This window comes from Dendrobates tinctorius, unplaced genomic scaffold (genome assembly GCF_039654945.1).
Source record: "Dendrobates tinctorius isolate UK_male_01 unplaced genomic scaffold, ASM3965494v1 ptg000126l, whole genome shotgun sequence".
Lineage (NCBI taxonomy): Eukaryota > Metazoa > Chordata > Amphibia > Anura > Dendrobatidae > Dendrobates > Dendrobates tinctorius.
In genome coordinates this window covers 3,853,491-3,879,804 of record NW_027361794.1, presented here as the reverse complement: position 1 = coordinate 3,879,804, position 26,314 = coordinate 3,853,491, and the positions used below count along the sequence as shown (strand labels likewise).

The 26,314-nt window shown below is 43.1% G+C and overlaps 2 protein-coding genes across 2 annotated transcripts in view; both read left to right on the top strand.

Moving 5' to 3' along the window:
* Positions 1-26,314, top strand: part of LOC141047266 (uncharacterized) — an 801,716-nt gene that overhangs the window by 283,190 nt on the left and 492,212 nt on the right. The window lies entirely within an intron of this gene.
* On the top strand, positions 18,312-19,573 carry LOC141047354 (C3a anaphylatoxin chemotactic receptor-like). The gene has a single exon (XM_073542407.1). The coding sequence runs from the start codon at positions 18,314-18,316 to the stop codon at positions 19,289-19,291; it is 978 nt and encodes a 325-aa protein (XP_073398508.1). The 5' UTR covers positions 18,312-18,313; the 3' UTR covers positions 19,292-19,573.

Here is a 26,314-nt window from a genome sequence, read left to right as displayed (position 1 = left end):
GGTTTTATACAGACAAAATTCAAAAATTGTCGCCAAAGGTCACATGTTACAGGGAGAAAATGTCAAAGGTCATCAGTATTAAAAAATGTACAAAAGAGTTGTTTAAAACTATATTGTTTCCACCATAATAAATTCTCTTGAAACATTTATTTACAGATCACTTGAAAAAAAGAGAAGAAAGAAAAAGGAAAATGAAGAATATAAAATTATGAGAGGATAGACCTGTGTTAGAACTAAAAAAAAAAAACGAGACCGAAATGAGCAGCAGACAAGAAATCAGACCACCATCCTACGTGAGCTGACTAATGAAAATGAAGAAGGAAGAAGAAGGATAATGAATATATGTACATATATGTATTAAAAACGATTTTTCTTCAGTGTTAAATAAAATAATAAACATGTTTAATAAATATAAAAATATGTAGTTGTGTACTGAATACTTAGTAAAAATGTATGCATATATAAATAAAATGATGATTATTGGGAAAAAAAAATTCTGTATACACTATATGAATATTTAAATAAAAAACGATGTTAATTAGACAGTTATTATTAGTGAATTGATAAAAGGTAAAATAATAAAAAAGGGGTTCATCATATGCTAATAAAAAATAATTATAATTATAGGCTCATGTAAAAGACACTTAGTGATGTCGATTTAGTAAAAAACTAAGGCGATCAGTGGCTCACAGAAAAAGGAGAAAGCTCCCAAAAGAAGGGAGTGATCAGAGCACACAGGGACGAAGGATCGCATCCAAGAAGGAGAAAGACCAGAGGAACCGCACCTGTCCAGACCGCAGGACGGTATAAAAGTGTTGATATAGAGAAACAGAGAGAGAAGCTTTTTTTGAGCCATTAGAGCTGAAGAAAGCATTTAGGGATTAGGGGTTATAACCATAAAACAGCAGAAAGTCGCACCGACAAAGGATAAATCAATTAGCTAAGATCAGCAGAAAGTCGCACTGACAGAAGATTGTTTTCTGCGGTCTGGACAGGTGCGGTTCCTCTGGTCTTTCTCCTTCTTGGATGCGATCCTTCGTCCCTGTGTGCTCTGATCGCTCCCTTCTTTTGGGAGCTTTCTCCTTTATCTGTGAGCCACTGATCGCCTTAGTTTTTTACTAAATCGACATCACTAAGTGTCTTTTACATGAGCCTATAATTATAATTATTTTTTATTAGCATATGATGAACCCCTTTTTTATTATTTTACCTTTTATCAATTCACTAATAATAACTGTCTAATTAACATAGTTTTTTATTTAAATATTCATATAGTGTATACAGAATTTTTTTTCCCAATAATCATCATTTTATTTATATATGCATACATTTTTACTAAGTATTCAGTACGCAACTACATATTTTTATATTTATTAAACATTTTTATTATTTTATTTAACACTGAATAAAAATCGTTTTTAATACATATATGTACATATATTCATTATCCTTCTTCTTCCTTCTTCATTTTCATTAGTCAGCTCACGTAGGATGGTCGTCTGATTTCTTGTCTGCTGCTCATTTCGGTCTCTTTTTTTTTTTTAGTTCTAACACAGGTCTATCCTCTCATAATTTTATATTCTTCATTTTCCTTTTTCTTTCTTCTCTTTTTTTCAAGTGATCTGTAAATAAATGTTTCAAGAGAATTTATTATGGTGGAAACAATATAGTTTTAAACAACTCTTTTGTACATTTTTAAATACTGATGGCCTTTGACATTTTCTCCCTGTAACATGTGACCTTTGGCGCCAATTTTTGAATTTTGTCTGTATAAAACCGGGAACTACTTTGGCTGTCTGTACATATCACCCCTGAGGAAGAAGTGTTAACTTCGAAACGCGTTGGGATTAAAAGTATATAAGCATACAATCTGCAAGGAGTCGTTTGTCTAGCAGCACACGTTTAAATCCAAAAATTCTTTCTTTGTAAATCTCATGTTGATATTGGGTCATGAGGTTATTCTTCTTCAGATACTCCAGTATAGTATCTCTTAGAAAACCCTCCAGGATTTTACCCACAGTTGAGGTTAAGCTTACTGGCCTATAATTTCCAAGTTCAGTTTTTGTCCTCTTTTTGAATATTGGCACCACATTTGCTATACGCCAATCCTGTGGTACAGACCCTGTTATTATGGAATCTTTAAAGATTAAAAATAATGGCCTATCTATGACTGTGCTTAATTCCTGCAGTACTCGGGGGTGTATCCCATCCGGGCCCGGGGATTTCTCAACTTTAGTGTTTTTTTAGATGCCGACGCACTTCCTGCTGGGTTAAAGGGAACCTGTCAGCTCGTTTTTCCATAATAAGCTACAGCCACTGCCTTTCTGGGCTTATCTGCAGCATTCTATAGCAAAATGGCTCTGTCACTAAGGGTTAAAACATTTCAGAAAGGCGTTTTAAGCTGCTGAACCACAAGCTCTGATGATATCGCAGGGCGGATTCTGTGAACTTGATCTGTACTACAGGCAGATTATACTGATAGCAGCATATTTCTATGTAAATCAGATGTATTTGTATTCTAGTGGGGTAAAAAGAGACTATTCAGCATATAACACATATTTAGGGTCCCTGCAATCGTAACGACCAACCGCACAACACAGCGATGAGATTATTTACGGGGATCAGTACATGATATTAAAAAAATGGTGTGATTGATATCTTTTGCTATTAAACCCATAAAAAAGTAATAAAACCATAAGGCTATGTGCACACGCTACGGATTCACCTGCGGATTTTTCCATGCGGATCCGCAGTTAAAACCGCAGGTAAAGCGACCTGCGGTTTTACTGCGGATTGGCCAGTGGTTTTCCCCTGCGGTTTGACACCTGGACAATGGAATGCGTTTCGTCCCTTATTTGATGCGATTGTGGGGCAGATCTGAAGCAGAGTTTAACGCTTTTTTAATAGTATATAAAAGCTTTGATTCTTTGCTTAAAAATGCAACAGCGCTTTTTTTTTTCGGAAGAAGCATATAGAGAAAAAATGCCCAAAACAGCAGAGTTCAGCGGCGTCTTCACATCAGAGAGCGGAGATTTCCTGGAATCACGTCCACTTTGCTTGGACATTTAGACCTTGTTCACATGTAGAGTAAATGCTGTGTATTTTCTGCTGCTGTTTTTGTGCAAAAATTCTGCTGTGTTTAACTGTCCATGCAAAGTGGATGTGATTTCATGGTAACAGCGTCGCTATTAGATTCCAATAAAAAGTATCTTAGGCTAGTTTTACACTAGCGTTTTTTTGCGCTGCGTTTTTGCACAGTGCAAACGCATCCAAAAAACGCATCATGCGTTTGCTGCTTTTTTGCGTATGTGTTTTAACCAGTCTTTAGCCATTTTAACTCTTAAAACTCATGCGTTTTTAACGCAGATGTGCGCACGTCCATGCGCACGTCTGCGTTCCCGTAGACTGTAGCGTGTTTTTTTGCGCATTACGTGTGCATGCGTTTTTTTGAGACTGGTCGGACGGACCAAAAATGCAACAGGTAGCGTCCGGCGCGCCTGGGCACACACTACAAAAAACGCATGCGCACGTAAAATGTGTACGAACGCGTGCAAACTCTAGACCATGCGCACCCATGTTAAAGATAGGGGAAAAGGTCGTATTGCTCTGTGTCGTCTCTCCGCCTGTTTACAGCTGTTCTTCCTTTCCCATTTCTTTCCTTCCCTCCTACCTCCTATATATTTTATATATAGGGTAATATACATGCACCGTAACCCCTTTGCCTTTCTATCCTGTACAGACCAATCTTTTTCATTTTCCTTCTATCATTTTAATTTTTTCCTTTGCCCTTTTCCCATTTTCCTTAATAAAAAATATTTTTTCTTCCCACCTCTCATCCTTAACCCTTTCCATCCTTTATTTTATCTATATATTTCATCCCTTTAAATTTTGATTTTTTGCTTTTTATTATTATTATTATTATTATTATTTATTTATAAAGCACCATTGATTCCATGGTGCTGTACATGAGAAAGGGGGATACATACAAATTACAGATATCACTTACAGTAAAGAAACTAACAATCACAGACTGATACAGAGGGGAGAGGACCCTGCCCTTGAGGGCTTACAATCTACAGGATGGTGGAGAAGGAGACAGTAGGTTGGGGGGTTGCAGAAGTTCCGGTGTTGGTTGAGGTGATATCTCCAGTAGTGGTGAGGAGGTAGCGGGGTAATTGCAGGCTGTAGGCTTTCTTGAAGAGGTGGGTTTTCAGGATCTGTCTGAAGTATCCGAATGTGGTTGATAGTCGGACATGTTGGGGCAAAGAATTCCACAGGATGGGGGATATTCGGGAGAAGTCTTGGAGGCGGTTGGGTGAAGAGTGAATAAGTGTGGAGGAGAGAAGAAGGTCTTGGAGGACTGGAGATTGCGTGAGGGAAGGTATCGGGAGATTAGTTCAGAGACATATGGGGGACACAGGTTATACTCTGTGTGTAGAATTATAAGGCAAATGAGTATTTTGATCACATCATCCTTTTTATACATGTTGTCCTACTCCAAGCTGTATAGGCTTGAAAGCCAACTGCCAATTATGTAAATCAGGTGATTTGCATCGCTATAATAAGGAGGGGTGTGGTCTAATGACATCAAAACCATATATAAGGTGTGCTTAATTATTAGGCAACTTCCTTTCCTTTGGCAAAATGGGTCAGAAGAGAGATTTGACGGACTCTGAAAAGTCAAAAATTGTGAGATGTCTTGCAGAGGGATGCAGCAGTCTTGAAATTGGCAAACTTTTGAAGCGTGATCACCGAACAATCAAGCACTTCATGGCAAATAGCCAACAGGGTCGCAAGAAGCATGTTGATACAAAAAGGCTCAAAATAACTGCCCATGAATTGAGCAAAATCAAGCGTGAAGCTGCCAAGATGCCATTTGCCACCAATTTTGCCATATTTCAGAGCTGCAACATTACTGGAGTATCAAAAAGCACAAGGTGTGCCATACTCGGGGACATGGCCAAGCTAAGGAAGGCTGAAAAACGACCACCTTTCAACAAGAAACATAAGATAAAACGTCAAGACTGGGCTAAGAAATATCTTAAGACTGATTTTTCTAAGGTTTTATGGACTGATGAAATGAGAGCGACTCTTGATTGGCCAGATGGATGGGCCCGAGGCTGGATCAGTAAAGGGTAGAGAGCTTCACTCCGACTCAGACGCCAGCAAGGTGGAGGTGGGGTACTGGTATGGGCTGGTATAATCAAAGATGAACTTGTGGGACCTTTTCAGGTTGAGGATGGAGTGAAGCTCAACTCCCAGACCTACTGCCAGTTTCTGGAAGACACCTTCTTCAAGCAGTGGTACAGGAAGAAGTCGGTATCGTTCAAGAAAAACATGATTTTCATGCAGGACAATCCTCCATCACATGCATCCAAATACTCCACAGCGTGGCTGCCCAGTAAAGGTCTAAAAGAAGAAAAAATAATGAATATGACCCCCTTGTTCACCTGATCTGAACCCCATAAAGAACCTGTGGTCCCTCATAAAATGTGAGATCTACAGGGTGGGAAAACAGTACACCTCTCCGAACAGTGTCTGGGAAGCTGTGGTGGCTGTGGCATGCAATGTTGATCGTAAACAGATCAAGCAACTGACAGAATCTATGGATGGAAGGCTTTTGAGTGTCATCGTAAAGAAAGGTGGCTATATTGGTCACTGATTTTTTTTGTTTTGATTTTGAATGTCAGAAATGTTTATTTTTACATTTTGTGTTGTTATATTGGTTTACCTGGTGAAAATAAATAAGTGAGATGGGTATATATTTGGTTTTTATTAAGTTGCCTAATAATTGTGCACAGTAATAGTTACCTGCACAAACAGATATCCTCCTAAGATAGCCAAATCTAGAAAAAACCCACTCCAACTTCCAAAAATATTAAGCTTTGATATCTATGAGTCTTTTGGGTTGATTGAGAACATAGTTGATATTCAATAATAAAAAGAATCCTCTCAAATACAACTTGCCTAATAATTCTGCACACGGTGTAGATGGCCTTGTAGGTCAGTATTAGTAATTTGAACTGGATACGCTGGAGCCAGTGAAGAAATTTTCAGAGGGGAGAAGCGGAGGAGTAGCGAGGAGAAAGATGAATTAGTCAGGCAGCAGAATTAAGGATGGACTGGAGAGGTGCTAGGGTGTTAGCAGGGAGGCCACAGAAAAGGATGTTGCAGTAGTCGAGGCGGGAGATGATGAGGGCATGCACAAACATTTTAGTAGATTGAGGGTTGAGGAAAGGACAGATTCTGGAAATGTTTTTGAGCTGGAGGCGACAGTTGGTAGAAAGAGTTTGGATGTGCAGTTTGAAGGACAAGGAAAAGTCAAAGGTTACTCCAAGGCAGCGGACTTCCGGTACAGGGGAAAGCGTGATATCATTAATTGTGATCGATAGGTCAGGTAAGGAAGATTTGTGAGATGGAGGAAAGATGATGAGTTCAGATTTGCCCATATTGAGCTTGAGGAAGTGAGAGGAGAAGAAGGAGGATATGGCTGATAGACACTCCAGGATTCTGGACAGCAGAGAGGTGATGTCTGGGCCAGAGAGGTAGATCTGAGTGTCATCAGCATAAAGGTGGTACTGGAATTTGTGGGACTTTATGAGTTGCCCCAGGCCAAGTGTATAGATTGAGAAGAGTAGGTGACCTAGAACAGAGCCTTGGGGGACTCCAACAGAGAGAGGAAGGGATTAGGAGGTAGTGTGGGAGTGGGCGATGCTGAATGTGCGGTTGAAAAGGTATGAGGAGATCCAGGATAGAGCAAGGTCTTTGATGCGAAAGGAGGAACGGATCTGTAGTAGGAGGCAGTGGTCGACTGTGTCGAAATCAGAGGACAGATCTAGAAGGAGGAGTATAGAGTATTGTCTGTTTGCTTTGGCTGTAAGTAGGTCGTTAGTAATTTTGGTCAGGGCTGTCTCAGTGGAGTGATGGGGGCAGAAACCAGATGGTAGATTGTCAAAGAGCAAGTTAGATGAGAGATGGGGGAAAGTTCAGCGTGGACGTGCAGCTCCAGGAGTTTGGAAGCGAATGGGAGCAGTGATATTGGCGATACCTGGACATAGCAGGTTGGGTCGAGGGTTGGCTTTTTAAGGATAGGCGTAATTGTGGCATGTTTGAAAGCAGAAGGGAATGTACCAAAAGTTAGTGATAGGTTGAAGAGGTGGGTTAGTTATGGGATAAATGTGGTGGTGGGATGGGGTCGAGTGCACAGGTTGTGAGGTGCAATTTGGAGAGAAGACAATTAAGCTCCCCTTCAGTGATGTTGGAGAGGGAGGTTATGGGGTTTGGGCATTGGTCTGGTATACAAAGGGGTTGTGGTGGTTGAACAATTGGAGTCCCCCAAGGCTCTGTTCTAGGACCCCTACTCTTCTCAAACTATACACTTGGCCTGGGGCAACTAAAGTCCCATGGATTCCAGTACCACCTTTATGCCGATGATACTCAGATCTACCTCTCTGGCCCAGACATCAACTCTCTGCTGTCCAGAATCCCAGAGTGTCTATCAGCCATACCCTCCTTCTTCTCTCGCTTCCTCAAACTCAATGTGTACAAATCTGAACTGATCATCTTTCCCCATCTCTCAGATCTTCTTTTTCTGACCTATCTATCACAATTAATGACATCACGCTTTCCCCTGTACCAGAAGTCCGCTGCCTCGGAGTAACCCTTGACTCTGCCCTGTCCTTTAAACCGCACATCCAAGCTCTCTCCACCTTCTGTCGCCTCCAGCTCAAAAATATTTCCAGAATCCATCCCTTCCTCAACCCTCAATCTACTAAAATGCTTGTGCATGCCCTCATCTCCCGCCTCAACTATTGCAACATCCTTTTCTATGGCCTCCCTGCTAGCACCCTCGCACCCATTCAGTCCATCCTTAACTCTGCTGCCCGACTAATTCATCTCTCTCCTTGCTACTCCTCCACTTCTCCCCTCTGCAAATCTCTTCACTGGCTCCCATTCCCTCAGCGTATCCAACTCAAATTACTAACACTGTCCTACAAGGCCATCTATAACATGTCTCCTCCATATATCTCTGAAATAATCTACCGATATCTTCCCTCACGTAATCTCCTCTCCTCCCAAGACCTCCTTCTCTCCTCCACACTTATTCGCTCCTCACCCAACCGCCTCCAAGACTTCTCCTGAATATCCCCCATCCTCTGGAATTCTTTGCCCCAACATGTCCGATTATCAACCACACTCGAAAGCTTACAGCCTGCAATGATCCGCGCTGCCTCCTCACCACTACTGGAGCTACCGCCTCACCATCACTGGAGCTGCTGCAAAATGTAAGCCCGCAAGGACAGGGTCCTCTCTCCCCTCTATATCAGTTTGTGATTGTTAGCTTGTTTAATATAAGTGATATCTGTAATTTGTATGTAATCCCTTTTTATGTACAGCACCATGGAACCAATGGTGTTTTATAAATAGATAATAATAATAATAACAACAAAGACTTGCCTTGTTTGGTCGATCTTATTTTTTAAGGAATGAGAAAGTGAGTACATGGTGGTCGGATAGAGGGAGAGGGGAGGTGGTGAAGTTAGAAATAGAGCAGAGGCGGGAGAAGACCAGGTCAAATGTTTGTCCGTCTGTATGGGTGGCTGAGGAGGACCACTGAGTAAGTCCAAAGGATGAAGTAAGGGACAGGCGTTTGGAGGCTGCTGACTGAAGGGTATCAGTGGGGATGTTGAAGTCACCCATGATGATAGTGGGGATGTCAGTTGAAAGAAAGTGAAGAAGCCAGGTAGAGAACTGGTCAATGAAGGCAGTGGTCGGGCCTGGAGGTTGGTATGTGATGGCCACTTGTAGGTTGGAGGGAGAGTAGATGCGGACAGAGTGGACTTCAAAAGAGGGGAGGATTAGGGAGGGAAGAGGTGGGATTGGGTTGAAGGTGCAGTTGGAAGAAAGGAGAAGACCCACTCCTCCTCATTGTCTGTTGCCAGGGCGAGGAGTGTGGGTGAAGTGGAGGCCGTGGTAACACAGCACTGCAGGGGAGGTGGTGTCAGAGGGTGTCAGCCAGGTTTCTGTGAGGCCAAGGAAGACAAGATTGTGAGAAAGAGGTCATGAATCACATGAAGCTTATTGCAGATGGAGTGGGCATTCCAAAGTGCTCCAAAGAGAGCGAGCAGGGGAGTGGGTGTCAATGGCACGGGTTTTACGTTGGCAAGATTGCGGTAGTTCTTATTAGATAGGGAGCGGTAGGAAGGGGTAGTGTTATTATCCAGTGTTGGATCTGGCGGTATTAAATGCATTAAGTGAACTTTTTTTCCTTTGGTTCCAAAGTGTGTCGTGATTGCCCCCAGTGGCCATTAGAATCATCACGTGGTGTCGTTCATTCTAAGTTGCCCGGTGGTGGGGAATGGTATCGCACCTTAGGTTTAGGTTAATGTTCACTTAATTATGGATCAGGTGTGACACCCTATAAAGGTGTGCTCAGGGTGTTCACTCACTGCCTGTGATATTGTGAGATTGTGTTCACTTTGAGTTGGAGAGCCTGGAGGAAGGATGGAGCTGGTGAGGAGTCCTGCGCAGCTTAGCCAGGGGGGACGTGTTTCAGCTATTGTGTCTGGACGAAGGGCTGGCATGGCGTGGTGGGGTCGCAGTGATGGTGTCAGCGGGAAGTGTCTGCATGGACTGGTGGAGTGGCGACTATGGAGAGTGGCACTCACCATGTGGGACTTGGCCGCTGAGCTGGACTCAAGCATGCTCGACTTCGTGTCAGAAGCTGAACTCATCCTTGGGACTCTGGTACTAAGCAGCTGCAACTGGTGGTGGACTCTGCTCCAAGGCTGCACTAAGGTGAAGGGTCCTGTTATGGTGATGGATCCGGGTGGAGGAGAAGATGCACGCAGGTGGTGGGCTCTGTTGCTAGGAGCGCACGCAACAGAGCAAAGCTAAGTGGTGTTTGCCCTGTATTGTCTCTTTCCTCATGTGTGTTATTAGTGCAGTGGTGGGATTAGTCTCCGCACCGACCCATTCCCTAGTGAGGGTTTAGGGTCAGGGTGAGCAAGGGCGTTAAGGTACGCGTGCGGCGACAGGTGCGGAGCCTGTTTAGGGAATGTAAGGAGTGCAGGGACACTGGCTCAGGGGAGCTTAGGAGGTCTCCACGTCCCCCATTCCCTATCGCAGGGCCCACCATTGTTAAAGTTACCCAGGTTCCCCCTTTATTATTTGATTATTGTATAACGTGTAATACCTAAATTCGCCAGGTGGAGGCGGCGTATCCACCGGCACGTTTTATTATTTAAATGCGCCCCACTGGAGGCGGTGTATCCAGGGTCACATGTGTTATGGGTCCGCCTTGCGGAAACATCTGCGTCCTGACACATGTGACCGTGACAGGTAGTAATGGGGGTATGAGCTGTGGGGGTCCGGGATTCGGAGATATGTCACCAGCAGTGAGGAGAAGCAGAGAAAGGGAGAGCAGATGGGAGGAGAGTGGGTGGCTTGTTTTATGTTTCATTTGGACAGATTTGAGGTTTAGGAGCAGGTCAGCAGAGGAGGTCAGGTGGGGAGGAAAGAGGGAAGGGGAGATGATTATTTGGTTAGAGGGTGCTGGGGTTTGGGGATAGTGAAGGACAGTGAGGATTAATGGAGCAAACACTGCGAGGACATATGTAAGCCTGGTGATGGAGTAAGAGGGTTAATAGAAAAGCTAGATCCAAGAAATAAGTGCTTACTCAGCAGACATACCCAAAAGAGACAGGTACAAAGTGTGGGGTCCTGACTCCTGCCATGACTAACAGCGGTTGAAATAGCTGCAGCTTCAAGATACTTATGCTGCAGAAATAAGCGTTCCAGACCCCACATGTGTGGGCACCCCTTGAGATGCTATTAAATATATAGGACTGAGTAGAGGATCAGGTGAGAGGTATTGTGGGAACTAATTTGGGATAAATTAGCAATTGGTTAGCATGCCAGGGGAGGTTAGACAATCAGAGGCAGAGGGCTTGGCTACATCCTTATGCTGGTAACACCTTGCACCTGATAACATCTCTACTGACCCCAACAAGGATATACAGCAGTAAGTATTGAGTACAATGCAACAAATAATAATAATCTTTATTTATATAGCGCCAACATATTCCGCAGCGCTTTACAGTTTAACAGTTTCAAAACACAAGTCATAAGTAACAACGTTAACAATACAATAAATAAAGCAAAATAAGATGAAATAAGATGACCCTGCTCGTGAGAGCTTACAATCTACAATGAGGTGAGGGAGATACAAAGTACACGTGTGTATTTACAATTGTATATTTACAATGAAGGTCCATCCATCTTGAGGGAGTGAAGGATGGATGGATATAGTGAATGGGCTACACACGCACACTTACACATAGAATGACTTTGATTAGTGAACGTGATAAGCCGCTCTGAACAAATGTGTTTTGAGGGAGCGCCTAAGACTATGCAAATTGTGGTTAGTCCTAATTTCTTGGGGTAGAGCATTCCAGAGGATAGGAGCAGCACAGGAGAAGTCTTGGAGTCAGGAGTGGGAGGTACGGATTAATGCAGAGGTTAGTCAAAAGTCTTTGCAGAGCGCAGCGATTGGCTAGGCCGATAGACAGAAATGAGGGAGGAGATGTAGGGGGGTGCCGCACCGTGGAGAGCTTTGTGGGTGAGAACAAGTACTTCGAATTGGATCCTATAATGAATGGGCAGCCAGTGTAATGACTGACGAAGAGAGGACACGTCCGAGTACCGATTAGCCAGATGGACAACCCTGGCTGCTGCATTAAGTATGGACTGGAGAGGGGATAGTCGAGGGACGGGGAGGCCAATTAATAGAGCGTTACAGTAATCCAAGCGGGAGTGGATCAATGCTACAGTGAGGGTTTTTGTTGTTTCCATGGTGAGAAAAGGGCAGATTCTAGAGATGTTCTTTAGGTGTAAGCAGCAAGAGTGGGCAAGAGATTGTATATGGGATATGAAGGAGAGATTGGTGTCAAACATAATGCCTAGACAGCGCGCCTGCTTCCGGGGTGTTATTGTGGTACCACCCACGGAGAGGGAAATGTCCGATTAAGTAGATGGCGGGAGCAGAAGAAGTTCAATTATGGAGAGGTTGAGTTTCAGATAGAGAGTGGACATGATATTGGAGACTGCGGACAGACAGTCACTGGCGTTCTGTAGTACAGAGGGGGTAAGGTCGGGGAATGACGTGCATAGTTGTGTGTCATCAGCATAAAGATGGTACTGAAAGCCAAATCTGCTGATGGTCTGTCCAATTAGGGCTGTAGAGAGAGAAGAGAGGGGGGCCAAGGACTGAGCCCTGAGGTACCCCGACAGCAAGAGGAAGAGGAGATGAAGTGTTGCCAGAGAACAAAACACTGAAGGAGCGGTCAGAGAGATAGGAAGAGACCCAGGAGAGAGCAGTGTCCTTAATGCCTAGTGACTGGAGCCTAGAGAGTAGGAGATGATGGTCAACAGTATCGAAAAGCTGCAGATAGGTCAAGAAGAATGAGCAGAGAGTGGTTACCATTACGTTTTGCTGCCAGAAGGTCATTGGTCACTTTGCTGAGTGCAGTTTCAGTCGAATGTAGGGGATGGAAGCCGGACTGTGAAGGGTCTAGAAGGGAGTGAGTGGAGAGGTAACGGATAAGGCGGGAGTAAACTAGGCGCTCCAAAAGTTTAGAGATGAAGGGGAGATTGGAAACTGGTCTGTAGTTGTTTGTGCAGGATGGGTCGAGAGCGGGTTTCTTTAGTAATGGAGTAATGATGGCATGTTTGAAGGAGGATGGGAAAATGCCCGAGGAGAGTGAGAGATTAAAGATTGTAGTTAGGTGAGTTGTGACGACTGGAGAGAGAGACTGGAGGAGATGTGAGGGAATGGGGTCGGTAGTGCATGTAGTCGGACGAGAAGAAGAGAGGAGTCAGGAGACTTCTTCTTCTGTGATGGGATCAAATGTGGAAAGTGAGCCAGGGGAGATGCAGGAAGGGATGGGAGTCACAGCACTTGGTGGTTGGGAGCAGATTTCCTGACGGAAATTATCTATATTTTCTGTAGAGTGGGAGGCCAGGTCATCAGCACAAATGTCTGTGATAGGGGCTTGTGCTTTTGACCTGAGGAGGGAGTGAAAAGTGTCAAAAAGTTTCTTGGGGTTGTTGGCTAGTGAGGAGATCAGGGTGGTGAAGTAGGTCTGTTTGGCGAGGTGAAGGGCAGTGTTATAGGTTCTTAACATAAATTTGAAGTGGATGAAGTCTTCTGGTGTGCGGGTTTTTCGCCATAGGCGTTCAGCACTCCTAGAGCATCGCTGGAGAAGTTGAGTTTGCGATGTGAGCCAGGGCTGTTTTACTCTGTGCTTGGAGGTTCTGAGGGTGAGGGGAGCTACTTGGTCAAGGGTGCTTCTAAGAGTGTCATTGTAGTGATGAACAGCCAGATTAGGACAGGAAAAAGAGGAGATTGGGGACAGTGATGAGTGTAGGGAGTCTGAAAGTGTCTGAGGGTTAATGGCTTGTAGATTTCTGACTGTGTGGTAGGTAGGAGTGAGCTGGGGTGGGCGAGGATTTGTGAGTGTGAAGGAAAGAATGTTGTGGTCAGAGAGCGGAAGCGGTGAGTTATTTAGGTGGGAGATTGAGCAGAGGCGGACAAAGACCAGATCAAGGGTATTACCGTCCTTGTGTGTCTCAGAGGTTGAAAGCTGCGAGAGGCCTAGAGAGGTGGTTAGTGATAGAAGCTGGGATGCAGATGTGGAAATAGGGCTGTTAATGGGGATGTTGAAGTCTCCCAGGATAAGGGTTGGAAGTTCTGAGGGCATGAGGTGCGGCAGCCAGGCTGAAAAGTGGTCAAGGAAGTGGATGGGTGAGCCTGGGGGTCGGTATATGACCGCTGCTCTGAGGGAAAGGGGATGAAAGAGCCTGATGGTGTGGACCTCAAAAGCAGGGAATAAGAGTGATGGAACTGGGGGGATGAACTGGAAAGTGCATTGTGGGGACAGGAGTATGCCGACTCCACCACCATGTCTGTTTGTGGGTCTCGGGGAGTGGGAGAATTGTAAGCCACCATAGGAAATGGCAGCAGGAGAGACAGTGTCAGAATCCTGAATCCAGGTTTCAGTGAGGGCCAACAGATTAAGAGAGTTGTTCAGAAAGTAGTTGTGTAGGAAAGGAAGCTTGTTACAAGCAGACCGTGGATTCCAGAGGGTGCAATTAAAAGATGGAGATGAGGGAGTGCAAGTAATATTAATAAGATTATTATGGTTTCGATATGAGGTAAGGTAGGGGTTGGGGGATGGTGGGCCAAGGTTGGGGGCAATGTCCCCTGAAATCAGTAGGAGTAGGAAGATAAAGAGCAAATAGTTGTTGGAATTGTAAGTAGTTTTTTTCTGCGATGTGTTTGGGCAAGATGGGCTGAGGTTTCTCAGGAAGGTGAGGAGTGCATGGGAGCTGTACATGGGAGAGGGAAGTATAGAGGGGCTGATGTGTATGAGTCGTGATGGAGGGAGGATAGGGTGGTGAATGTGGATGGAAAGGGAACACAGGAGGATAAAAATAAAGCACATGGTTAAAGGGGAGAGCAAAGTGTGGGTTACCTGACTCCTGCCCTAACTGCCATGTATAACTGCCGTTTTCTTGATGCTTAGCTTCTGTGATGTATAACTGCCGTTTTCCTGATGCTTAGCTTCTGTGATCTATAACTGCCGTTTTGCTGATGCTTAGCTTCTGTGATGTCTTGCTTATGGGATGCTTGCGTGCTGCACCCCACACTGCATGCTTCCCCTTAGGAACTACTACATATATAGGCCACACTACAGGGTCATGAGAGAGGGATTGTGGGAGCTGATTGGGTATAATTTGGCAGCTGGGGCCAGCACACCAGGGGATGGTTATATGATCAAAGGCACTAGACCATGCTGTGTCAATATGCTATAGCGCCTTCCACCTGATAAGATCTAGAGAGGCCCCAGTCACGGATCTAAAGCAGTAAGTATTACATACAGTGCAACAAATGAATTATACCAAAGCTTTAGCAAGCACATTAAAATATGCAGCAAAATGGTAAAGCAGCAGAAGTACAGAGTTGTACCATTTGGATATATTGCAGCAGAGAAATAGAGGCAACAGAGGTGGGAAGTTGTACCAGTCAGGCTGCTTGCTAGCAGTGAATGGAGTAAATACATGCAAACAAATGAATTTAGCAAACATTCAGCAGGCACTGTTATATACCATTAAAGGAAATGTTGCAGCAGATGACAGCAAGCAGGGATTGTAGCAGAGATTGTACCTGTGTGAAGAGAGGAGGTGGACTTTAATTCTCATCCGTTGAAATAACTGCAGCTTCAAGACACTTTTGCTGCAGTGATACTTATGCTGCAGAAATATGCGTGCCAGACCCCACACGCTTTTATTTTGTTCTTGTTTGCTTCTGTATTAGGCTATGTTCACACGTTGCATCTTTGATGCATTTTTTTTCTGCAGGCAAAACCTGCTCTGCTTGGCAGTGAGAAATGTGCTTTAAAAAAATCAGGTTTTGCTTACCGTAGTTTTTGCTGCATTCTTTGCTGCATTTTTATCAGGGTACATTTGTCTCTTGCCCATGCAGTGCATAAAACAAATGTCATTCTACTTCGTCAGGTTTTGGCACCAAAAATTCAGCAAAACCTAATACCTGCATTTTTGCAACGCTTTTGCACCACTGTTAGCCCAAAGACGTGGCTGATCTGTGCAAATTTGGGGTTTTTTTCTCTAGTCTATGTGGAGCCTAATAAAAACGCAGGTACAAAGCTGCAAAAACTTTACTGTATTAAGTGCAGAATTAATTCTTTTCTGTACTGTAAAAAGCGCATTAAAACCGCGGCTTCACATCTGCACCCAGAACACATCAAATAGGGGGAGAAGATTGTTATTGTGTAGTTTGGTGCGGATCCTGCAGAAAACAAAAAACAAAGTATTTCCACAAGGTGTGAACACGACCGTACAGACAAAAAAAAGCCGGATGTTGTATAGTGTCGCTACATACGGATGAGAAAGTTCTGGAGGCTCCCACTGTGAACGAAGGAACAAAAACTAATCCCCAAGTCCCAACTAGATATGAGCAGGACGCACAGATGATGTTGCTCCAGCCTTGGGGAATCAAAAGCTGCGCTGAGGACGCTGGAAGGTTAGAGATTCACGGCCTCCTGTCCAGCCACCAGGTAGCACTGACCTGGATAAGAGACCTGGGAATCCATCCGTTCATCTCTAGTCACAACTGTCCCAGATACAGCAGACAGTCTCAGATTTGGGTCTACATCCTGCAGTCTCGGGCATCTGCTAACTGTCCCTCACTATCAGCGACCCTCTGACAACTGCTCCTACCTGGGGAGAAAGAAGTGGCAAGTGGGCGTGGATTAGGGAGTGGTCAAAATGTGTATGGCCTATCCATCTTTCTGTTGTTCAAAAGTTGGGAGGTATCTGAATGTACAGTGGGGCAAAAAAGTATTTAGTCAGTCAGCAATAGTGCAAGTTCCACCACTTAAAAAGATGAGAGGTGTCTGTAATTTACATCATAGGTAGACCTCAACTATGGGAGACAAACTGAGAAAAAAAAATCCAGAAAATTACATTGTGTTTTTTTCATTTTATTTGCATATTATGGTGGAAAATAAGTATTTGGTCAGAAACAAGCAATCAAGATTTCTGGCTCTCACAGACCTGTAACTTCTTCTTTAAGAGTCTCCTCTTTCCTCCACTCATTACCTGTAGTAATGGCACCTGTTTAAACTTGTTATCAGTATAAAAAGACACCTGTGCACACCCTCAAACAGTCTGACTCCAAACTCCACTATGGTGAAGACCAAAGAGCTGTCAAAGGACACCAGAAACAAAATTGTAGCCCTGCACCAGGCTGGGAAGACTGAATCTGCAATAGCCAACCAGCTTGGAGTGAAGAAATCAACTGTGGGAGCAATAATTAGAAAATGGAAGACATACAAGACCACTGATAATCTCCCTCGATCTGGTGCTCCACGCAAAATCCCACCCCGTGGGGTCAGAATGATCACAAGAACGGTGAGCAAAAATCCCAGAACCACGCGGGGGGACCTAGTCAATGAACTGCAGAGAGCTGGGACCAATGTAACAAGGCCTACCATAAGTAACACACTACGCCACCATGGACTCAGATCCTGCAGTGCCAGACGTGTCCCACTGCTTAAGCCTGTACATGTCCGGGCCCGTCTGAAGTTTGCTAGAGAGCATTTGGATGATCCAGAGGAGTTTTGGGAGAATGTCCTATGGTCTGATGAAACCAAACTGGAACTGTTTGGTAGAAACACAACTTGTCGTGTTTGGAGGAAAAAGAATACTGAGTTGCATCCATCAAACACCATACCTACTGTAAAGCATGGTGGTGGAAACATCATGCTTTGGGGCTGTTTCTCTGCAAAGGGGCCAGGATGACTGATCCGGGTACATGAAAGAATGAATGGGGCCATGTATCGTGAGATTGTGAGTGCAAACCTCCTTCCATCAGCAAGGGCATTGAAGATGAAACGTGGCTGGGTCTTTCAACATGACAATGATCCAAAGCACACCGCCAGGGCAACGAAGGAGTGGCTTCGTAAGAAGCATTTCAAGGTCCTGGAGTGGCCTAGCCAGTCTCCAGATCTCAACCCTATAGAAAACCTTTGGAGGGAGTTGAAAGTCCGTGTTGCCAAGCGAAAAGCCAAAAACATCACTGCGCTAGAGGAGATCTGCATGGAGGAATGGGCCAACATACCAACAACAGTGTGTGGCAACCTTGTGAAGACTTACAGAAAACGTTTGACCTCTGTCATTGCCAACAAAAGATATATCACAAAGTATTGAGATGAAATTTTGTTTCTGACCAAATACTTATTTTCCACCATAATATGCAAATAAAATGAAAAAAAAACAGACAATGTGATTTTCTGGATTTTTTTTTCTCAGTTTGTCTCCCATAGTTGAGGTCTACCTATGATGTAAATTACAGACGCCTCTCATCTTTTTAAGTGGTGGAACTTGCACTATTGCTGACTGACTAAATACTTTTTTGCCCCACTGTACAGTCATATATATTACAGATTAGTCTTATTACCCTTCCTACATTTTCTCACAGGAATTGTAAAAGGTTCTTAGGTGTTTATGGGCAAATAATGAGGAATATTGAGTCCTGTGACCTCCTGTTATACAATGGGGGATATGGTGGGGGTGACCTCTAGCTCCACATTATGAACTCACTTTGATGTCCTTCCTCGTCCTCCATGTACAAGGGAGAAACTGATGAAACTATAAATTCTCCATTTCCCTAATATTCTGTCTTCTCAGATCACCTGATGAATACTACAAGAGAGATTATTATGAGAACATTATGATGAAGTCGTCCATTACATTATTCAGCATTATTTTTGCTCTCGGGATTATCGGTAATGGATTAGTCATCTGGATTGCCGGATTCAGGATGAAGAACACAATCAGTGCCGTGTGGTTCCTCCACCTGGCCATCGCGGACTTCCTTTGCTGCACATCTCTCCCCCTGAGAATTGCTGAGTGGGCTGCAGATTTCTTCCACCACACAGACATTACATATTGCACAGTGAACATTGTTCTGTTTAATGTGAACATGAGCGCCAGTGTTCTCGTCCTGACAGCCATGAGCATTGACCGCTGGGTGTCCGTCATGTGGCCATTCTGGGCCAAAGTTCATAGATCTCGTAGCCTGGTGAGAATCACCGCAGTGATCATCTGGGGGCTGAGCTTCATTGTGGCCGGTGCAGTGTTTTATGTACATAGATACCATGTACGTCTTCTAGATGAATGGTGTGTACGTTATTACATATATCCTTATAACGAAGAGTTACATCTGACCATTCAGTGGGTCAGGTTGGTTATAATGTGGGTGATCCCGTTTCTCATCATCGTCACCTCTTATGTCACCATTTTCTACAAACTTAGAAAAAGTAAGAGATCCCAGAGATCTCAGAGATCCTCCAGGATCATCACCGCTGTAATATCGTGTTTCTTCATCTGCTGGTTTCCATATTACATCTCACCACTAATGTTACGGTATTATGTAAATTACATAACATCCTATTATTGGCATTACATAACATACTATACATTGCACACTATCACTACCAGCCTGGCTTGTCTGAACAGTTGCCTGAATCCACTCATTTATGTGTTTATGACACCGGATTTCCAATACGGTTTCCTCAGATCCATCCCCTCCAGGCTAGAAAGAGCCTTAGGTGACCATCCTAACGACCTCTGCAGGGAACGAGGAGATGTAGGAAACACTACTGATGTGCAATGTACATTCCTGGGATCTGTAGGTGATGCCTCCTAACCCCTTGGAGATTGGGATATTTTTCATTTTTCCAATGTCTTTCCTTTTTCCTTTCCAAAAATCATAAAATATTATTTTATCATGAAGGACTCATTTTTGCAGGATGAAATGTAATTATGAAAGTCTCCCTTCATGTTTCTTTATAATGTGCCGAAAAATGGGTGAATTTGGAACAGTCTCTCGATGTACAAAACTGATAGAGACATACCCCAAGGGACTTGCAGCTGTAATCACAGAAAAACGTGGCGCAACAAAGTATCAAGTTAAAGGGGCCGAATAATATTGCACGCCCCACTTTTCAGTTTTTGACTTTCCACAAAAATTTGAAATAACAAATAAATTTCATTCAACTTCACAATTGTGTCCCACTTGTTGTTGATTCTTCACTAAAAATTTACATTTGGTATCTTTATGTTTGAAGCATATGTGGGAAAAGGTTGAAAAGTTCCAGGGAGCCGAATACTTTCGCAAGGCACTGTACATACCCACAGTGATCTGCAATCTGATAAGTGCCATCTTTATAGGTATTTCACATTCCCAATGAAGTTGTATTTCCCCACATAATATAATGTGCCCCATAGTGCTCCATATAGTATGATACACTCGCTATAGTCCTCCATATATTAACCCCTTCCTGACATCAGACGTACTATCCCGTCCATGGGACCCGGGCCCCTATGCCCATGGATGGGATAGTACGTCTAGCGCGATCAGCCCCGACTCGTTAACCCCTTGCACACCACGATCAAACATGATCGCGGTGTACTGGGGGTTAAAGGGAAGCATCGGCAGGGAGGGGGCTCCCTTCATGCTTCCCTGCAGGCCCCCAAATCCAAGATGGCGACGGGGCCTTCGGGGGCCTGCAGTGAGCTGGCTTCCTCAGTGCCTGCAAAGCGCAGGCATGAGGAAGTTTGCAGCAGTGCCTGTGACAGATCGCTGATCTGTCACAGTGATCTGTGATGTGACAGATCAGCGATCTGTCACAGGACAGTGATGTCCCACCTGGGACTATGTAATAAAGTTAAAAAAAAAAAAGTGTTAAAATAATTTTAAAAAATCACCAAATAAATTAGAAAAAAATAAAATATTCCCCCAATAAATCTATTTTTTGGAAATAAAAAAAAGCAATAAAAGTACACATATTAGGTATCGCCGCGTCCGTAACGACCTGCCCTATAAAACTAAAAAATGAAGCAAAAAATAATGATTTATCATACCGCCAAACAAAAAGTGCAATAACGCGCGATCGAAAAGACGCATATAAATATCCATGGTACCGCTGAAAACGTCATCTTGTCCCGCAAAAAACGAGCCACCACACAGTGTCATCAAAGAAAAAATAAAAAAGTTATAGCTCGCAGAATAAAGCGATGCAAAACTAATTATTTTTTATATAAAATAGTTTTCGTTGCATAAAACCGACAAAACATAAAAAAAGACATAAATGAGGTATCGCTGTAACCGTACTGACCCGAAGAATAAAACCACTTTATCAATTTTACCGCACGCGGAACGGTGTAAACGCACCCCCCCAAAAGAAATTCATGAAACGCTGGTTTTTGTTCAATCTGCGTCCCAAAAATCGGAATAAAAAGCGATCAAAAAATGTCACGTGCCCGAAAATTGTACCAATAAAAACGTCAACTCGTCCCACAAAAAATAAGACCTCACATGACTCGGTGGGTCAAAATATGGAAAAATTATAGCTCTCAATATGTGGTGATGCAAAAACTATTTTTACAATAAAAAGCGTCTTTTAGCATATGACAGCTGCCAAACATAAAACCCCGCCATAAATTGTAAATCAAACCCCCTGTTATCACCCCCTTAGTTAGGGAAAAATAATAAAACTAAAAGAAAATGTATTTATTTCCATTTTCCCATTAGGGTTAGGGCTAGGGTTAGGGCCAGGGCTAGGGTTAAGGCTAGGGTTAGGGCGAGGGTTAGGGCTAGGGTTAGGGCTGAGATTAGGGTTAGGGGTGTGTTGGGGTTAGGGTTGGAGTTAGAATTGGGGGTTTCCACTGTTTGGGCACATCAGGTGCTCTCCAAATGCAACATGGCATCTGATCTCAATTCCAGCCAAATCTGAGTTGAAAAAGTCAAATCGTGCTCCTTCCCTTCCAAGCTGTCATGCGCCCAAACAGTGTTTTACCCCCACATGTAGGGTATCAGCCTACTCAGGACAAATTGCAAAACAACTTTTAGGGTCCAATTTCTCCTGTTACCCTTAGGAAAATAAAAAATTGGGGGCAAAAATATCATTTTTGTGGAAAAAAATGATTTTTTTATTTTCACGCCCGGGCGTTATAAACTTCTGTGAAGCACTTGGGGGTTCAAAGTGCTCACCACTCATCTAGATAAGTTCCGTGGGGGGTCTAGTGTCCAAAATGTGGTCACTTGTGGGGTGTTTCAATAGTTTAGGTACATCAGGGGCTCTCCAAAAGCACATGACACCTGCAGACCATTCCATCAAAGTCTGCATTCCAAAATGTCACTACTTCCCTTCCGAGCCCCGACATGTGCCCATACAGTAGTTTTCTCCCACATATGGGGTGTCAGCGTACTCAGGACAAATTGGACAACTTTTGGGGTTCAATTTCTCCTGTTACCCTTAGGAAAATAAAAAAATTGGGGACTAATTGATCATGTTTGTGGAAAAAATACGATTTTTTATTTTCATGCCCGGGCATTATAAACTTCTGTGAAGCCCTTGGGGGTTCAAAGTGCTCACCACACATCTAGATAAGTTCCTTAGGGGGTCTAGTTTCCAAAATGGGGTCATTTGTGGGGGGGTTCCACTGTTTAGGTACATTAGGGGCTCTCCAAAGGCAACATGACACCCGCAGACCATTCCATCAAAGTCTGCATTCCAAAACGTCACTACTTCCCTTCCGAGCCCCGACGTGTGCCCATACAGTAGTTTTCTCCCACATATGGGGTGTCAGCATACTCAGGACAAATTGGACAACTTTTGGGGTTCAATTTCTCCTGTTACCCTTGGGAAAATAAAAAAATTGGGGACTAATTGATCATGTTTGTGGAAAAAATACGATTTTTTTATTTTCATGCCCGGGCATTATAAACTTCTGTGAAGCCCTTGGGGGAACAAAGTGCTCACCCCACATCTAGATAAGTTCCATAGGGGGTCTAGTTTCCAAAATGGGGTCATTTGTGGGGGGTTTCCACTGTTTAGGTACATTAGGGGCTCTCCAAAGGCAACATGACACCCGCAGACCATTCCATCAAAGTCTGCATTCCAAAACGTCACTACTTCTCTTCTGAGCCCCGACATGTGCCCATACAGTAGTTTTCTCCCACATATGGGGTGTCAGCGTACTCAGGACAAATTGGACAACAACTTTTGGGGTCCAATTTCTCCTGGTACCCTTGGGAAAATAAAAAAAATTGGTGACTAAAAGATCATGTTTGTGGAAAAAATATGAATTTTTTATTTTCACGCCCGGGCCAAAGTGCTCACCACACATCTAGATAAGTTCCTTGGGGGGTCTAGTTTCCAAAATGGTGTCATTTGTGGGGGGTTTCCACTGTTTTGGTACATCAGGGGTTTTCCAAACGCGACATGGTGTCAGATCTCAATTCCAGCCAAAAACGTCAAATGGCACTGATTCCCTTCCGAGCTCTGCCATGCGCCCAAATAGTGGTTTACCCCCACATGTGGGGTATCAGCGTACTCAGGACAAATTGCACAATAACTTTTAGGGTCCTGTTACCCTTGGAAAATATAAAACGACTTCACTCTGAATATACTCCAAATAATTGTTGAAGAAAAGATATACCATTGAAAAAAGAGTTTATAGAAAGACCTCTGTAATTTCGTTGAGACCATTAGGTTTCAATGTATTTAGTCTATAGATCAAAAAAACCTCTTTGCGATTTTCCTTTTTTATAGTAGAGCGTTCTAATTCAAATTATGAATTATTAATTGTTTTCAAAAAATATTGCTAATACCAAATGCAGCTCCTGGTTCCGGGAGGCGAACTCATTTCCATGTAATAATCTCTGAGTGACATTTCTGTGGGTCCTTTTTCTTTTCCTTGTACCAATAAATGATTTTGATGTTTTATCCAGGTATATTTCCAACCCCATATTAAGAATTTTTACTCACACATGCACCATCCCAATGTATTTTTACATATTTTTATTATATATTTTTATCATATATATTTACATTTTTTAATAAATAAAAAGATTTTTATATATTTTCATATAATTCATGCAGCCCCTGGTTTCGGGAGGCGAACTCATTTCCATGTAATGATTTCTGAGTGTCAGTTCTGTAGGTCCATTTTCATTTCCATGTACCATGAATTATGTTGATGTTTTATCCAGGTATATTCCCAATCCCAGACTAGGAACTTTTACTCACACATGCATTATCCCAACGTATTTTTACATTTTTATTATATATTTTTATTATATATATTCCTATTTTTAATAAATAAAAAGATTCTTATATACTTTTATGCAATTTAACAAATATCCTTTCGCAATGTATTTTTCGAATTCTTCCTTTTTCTGACTGATGCGTTCCTTTCCCAAACGAAATCCTCTTTAGCCTAGTGGTTTCGTCTCTGGATTGTGACATTCCACTGATGGGTTCTGTTCACTGGCACTTTTTCAGCATGCAAAACGTTTTTTTCTCCCTTTCTCCTTTTCTTCTTTTTTCTTTCACTTCTTATGTGAAAATGTTTTTTTTATATTTATTCCTCTGTAATAGAAATCAAAAATGTTAGAATTGCAAGCATTATTAACAATTGTAATAGAATTTTGCGCTCTATTAACCCTTGAACTTTGACATCTGTCCCTTCATCACATGTGCTTTTGGCGCCCGAATTCAAACATTTTATGTATTTAACCAGAGCAAGCTGTAACTGTTCACTATATGTCATCCCCTGAGGAAGAAGTGGTTCACACTTTGAAACGCGTTGGGAATAAAGAGTTAAACTTCTCATGTGGTGATTTTATCCTGGTCCAGCAGCGCACAGTAAGCCTGAATATTTTATCCAAAAGGAGTTCTATTTGGCGGTCACGTTGTGGACCTTCGGGCGTGCAGCAAGCTGACACAGACTTATATGCTTATATCTTTCTTGGAATAGGTGAGTAGATTCCATCTGAATTTATTCCTTTTTCCACCCAGATAAGACCCTATTGCGCTTCCTTTTTTTCCTTAGTTTTATAATGAAGTACAATATGTCACAAGAATACAATGTCAGAATCACCGGGATCCATGAAAGCGTTTCAAAGTTATTACCTCATAAAGGGACAGTGGTCAGAATTGTAAAAATTGGCCCGGTCATGAACGTGCAAACCACCCTTGGGGGTGAAGGGGTTAAAATACACTACTCAGTCCTCCATATAGTATTATACACTTCTCATAGTGCTCCATATAGTATAATGCACCGCCATAGTCATCCATGTAGTACAATTCACTTCCCATAGCATAATACACCCCATAGTTCTTCATATAGTATAATGTATTACCCATAGCCCTCAATACAGTATAATGCAGAACACATACAGAATAATGCAGCAACCCCACAGAGCATAATGCAGCCACCCCACAGAATATAATGTAGCCCCGCCATACAATTATGTAACCCTCCATAGAATATAATGCAGCCCCCTCATATAGTTTAATGCAGCCTCTCCATAGAATATATGGCAGCCCCTTCATAGAGTATAATGCAGCCCCCATAGAATATAGTGCAACCTTCCATAGAATGTAATGCAGTCTCTCCATAGAATATAATGCAGCCCCCTTATATAGTATAATGCAGCCTGTTATGAATGGGTCACCGAAGAGAAAAAAGCAAAACAAGCTAAGTCACAGAAAACCAGAGCGGTTGGTAACTATGCAGATTGCAGATCCCTGATCCTACCACACAACTAGCAGCAGCCGTGGCGCGTACCTACGATGTTCCTAGACACTTCGTCACAGCCGGAGGACTAAATAAGCCTGAAGCATGAAAAGGGGAAAACTGCCCCAGAGCAGACCCCAAAGGAATAGATAGCCCCCACACATGTATTGACAGTGAAACAAGATGATGGCACAAACACAGGCAGGAAAATAGGCTGAGCAAACGATGGGGCCCAAACTAACTAGAAAGGAAAGGAAAGACACTGTCTGCATCCTGAAAAAACCCTACAAAAATAATGTCCAACACTTCTGATAGCAACATTAACCCTGAAGTCACTAGACTTCTCCCACTATATCAGCACTCTGAAATATTCTGAGACAGAGCAAAAAGAGACCAAACTAGTAAGGGACAAAAAGCAAATTGGCAAAATACTGATAAATAAGAGTGGAAATTCAGCACAGCCCCCAGCCGGGGCTGGCTGACCACAAAAAAACTGAATGGACCAACAAAATCAAGTGTGAACATTAGCAGAAAAACTTAGCTTTAGATGACTGGAACAGAGCTGAAAACCAAGAGCTGACAAGCCGGAAGGAATCACCAGCAACTGAATAGGGCGTCGACTGTCTTAAATCCAATCTGAGACTCCTGAGGTCCAATCGTCATCCTCATTCTCAGGTGGCAGATCTCCACCGATCAAATCAGCCTCACTACCTCCTGTTACCACCAGAGGGAGTCTGGAAGGAGAATTCACAACTGGTGAACCAGAGAATGAACTCACAACAGTAGCCCCTCCATAGAATACAATGTAGCCCTCCTCATAGAGTATAATGCAGCCCCATAGAATATAATGTAGCCCCCTCATAGAGTATAATGAAGCCCCCCATAGAATATAATGCAGTCCCCCATAGAGTACAATGTACCCCCTTCACATAGTATAATGTAGCCCTCTCCTGGAGTATGATGCAATCACCACTCATAGAATATAATAAATATAATACAGCCCCCCATAGAATATTAGAATATAATGTAGCCCCAAATAGAATATAATACAGCCCACCTCCCCATAGAATATAATGTAGCTACATCAAAGAGTATGATGCAATCCTCCCTCATAGAATATAAAGTAGCCCCCATAGAATATAAT

Bases quoted from the DNA above. Each gene is read 5' to 3' on its own strand.
- LOC141047354 (XM_073542407.1), top strand. From the start codon at position 18,314: ATGATGAAGTCGTCCATTACATTATTCAGCATTATTTTTGCTCTCGGG.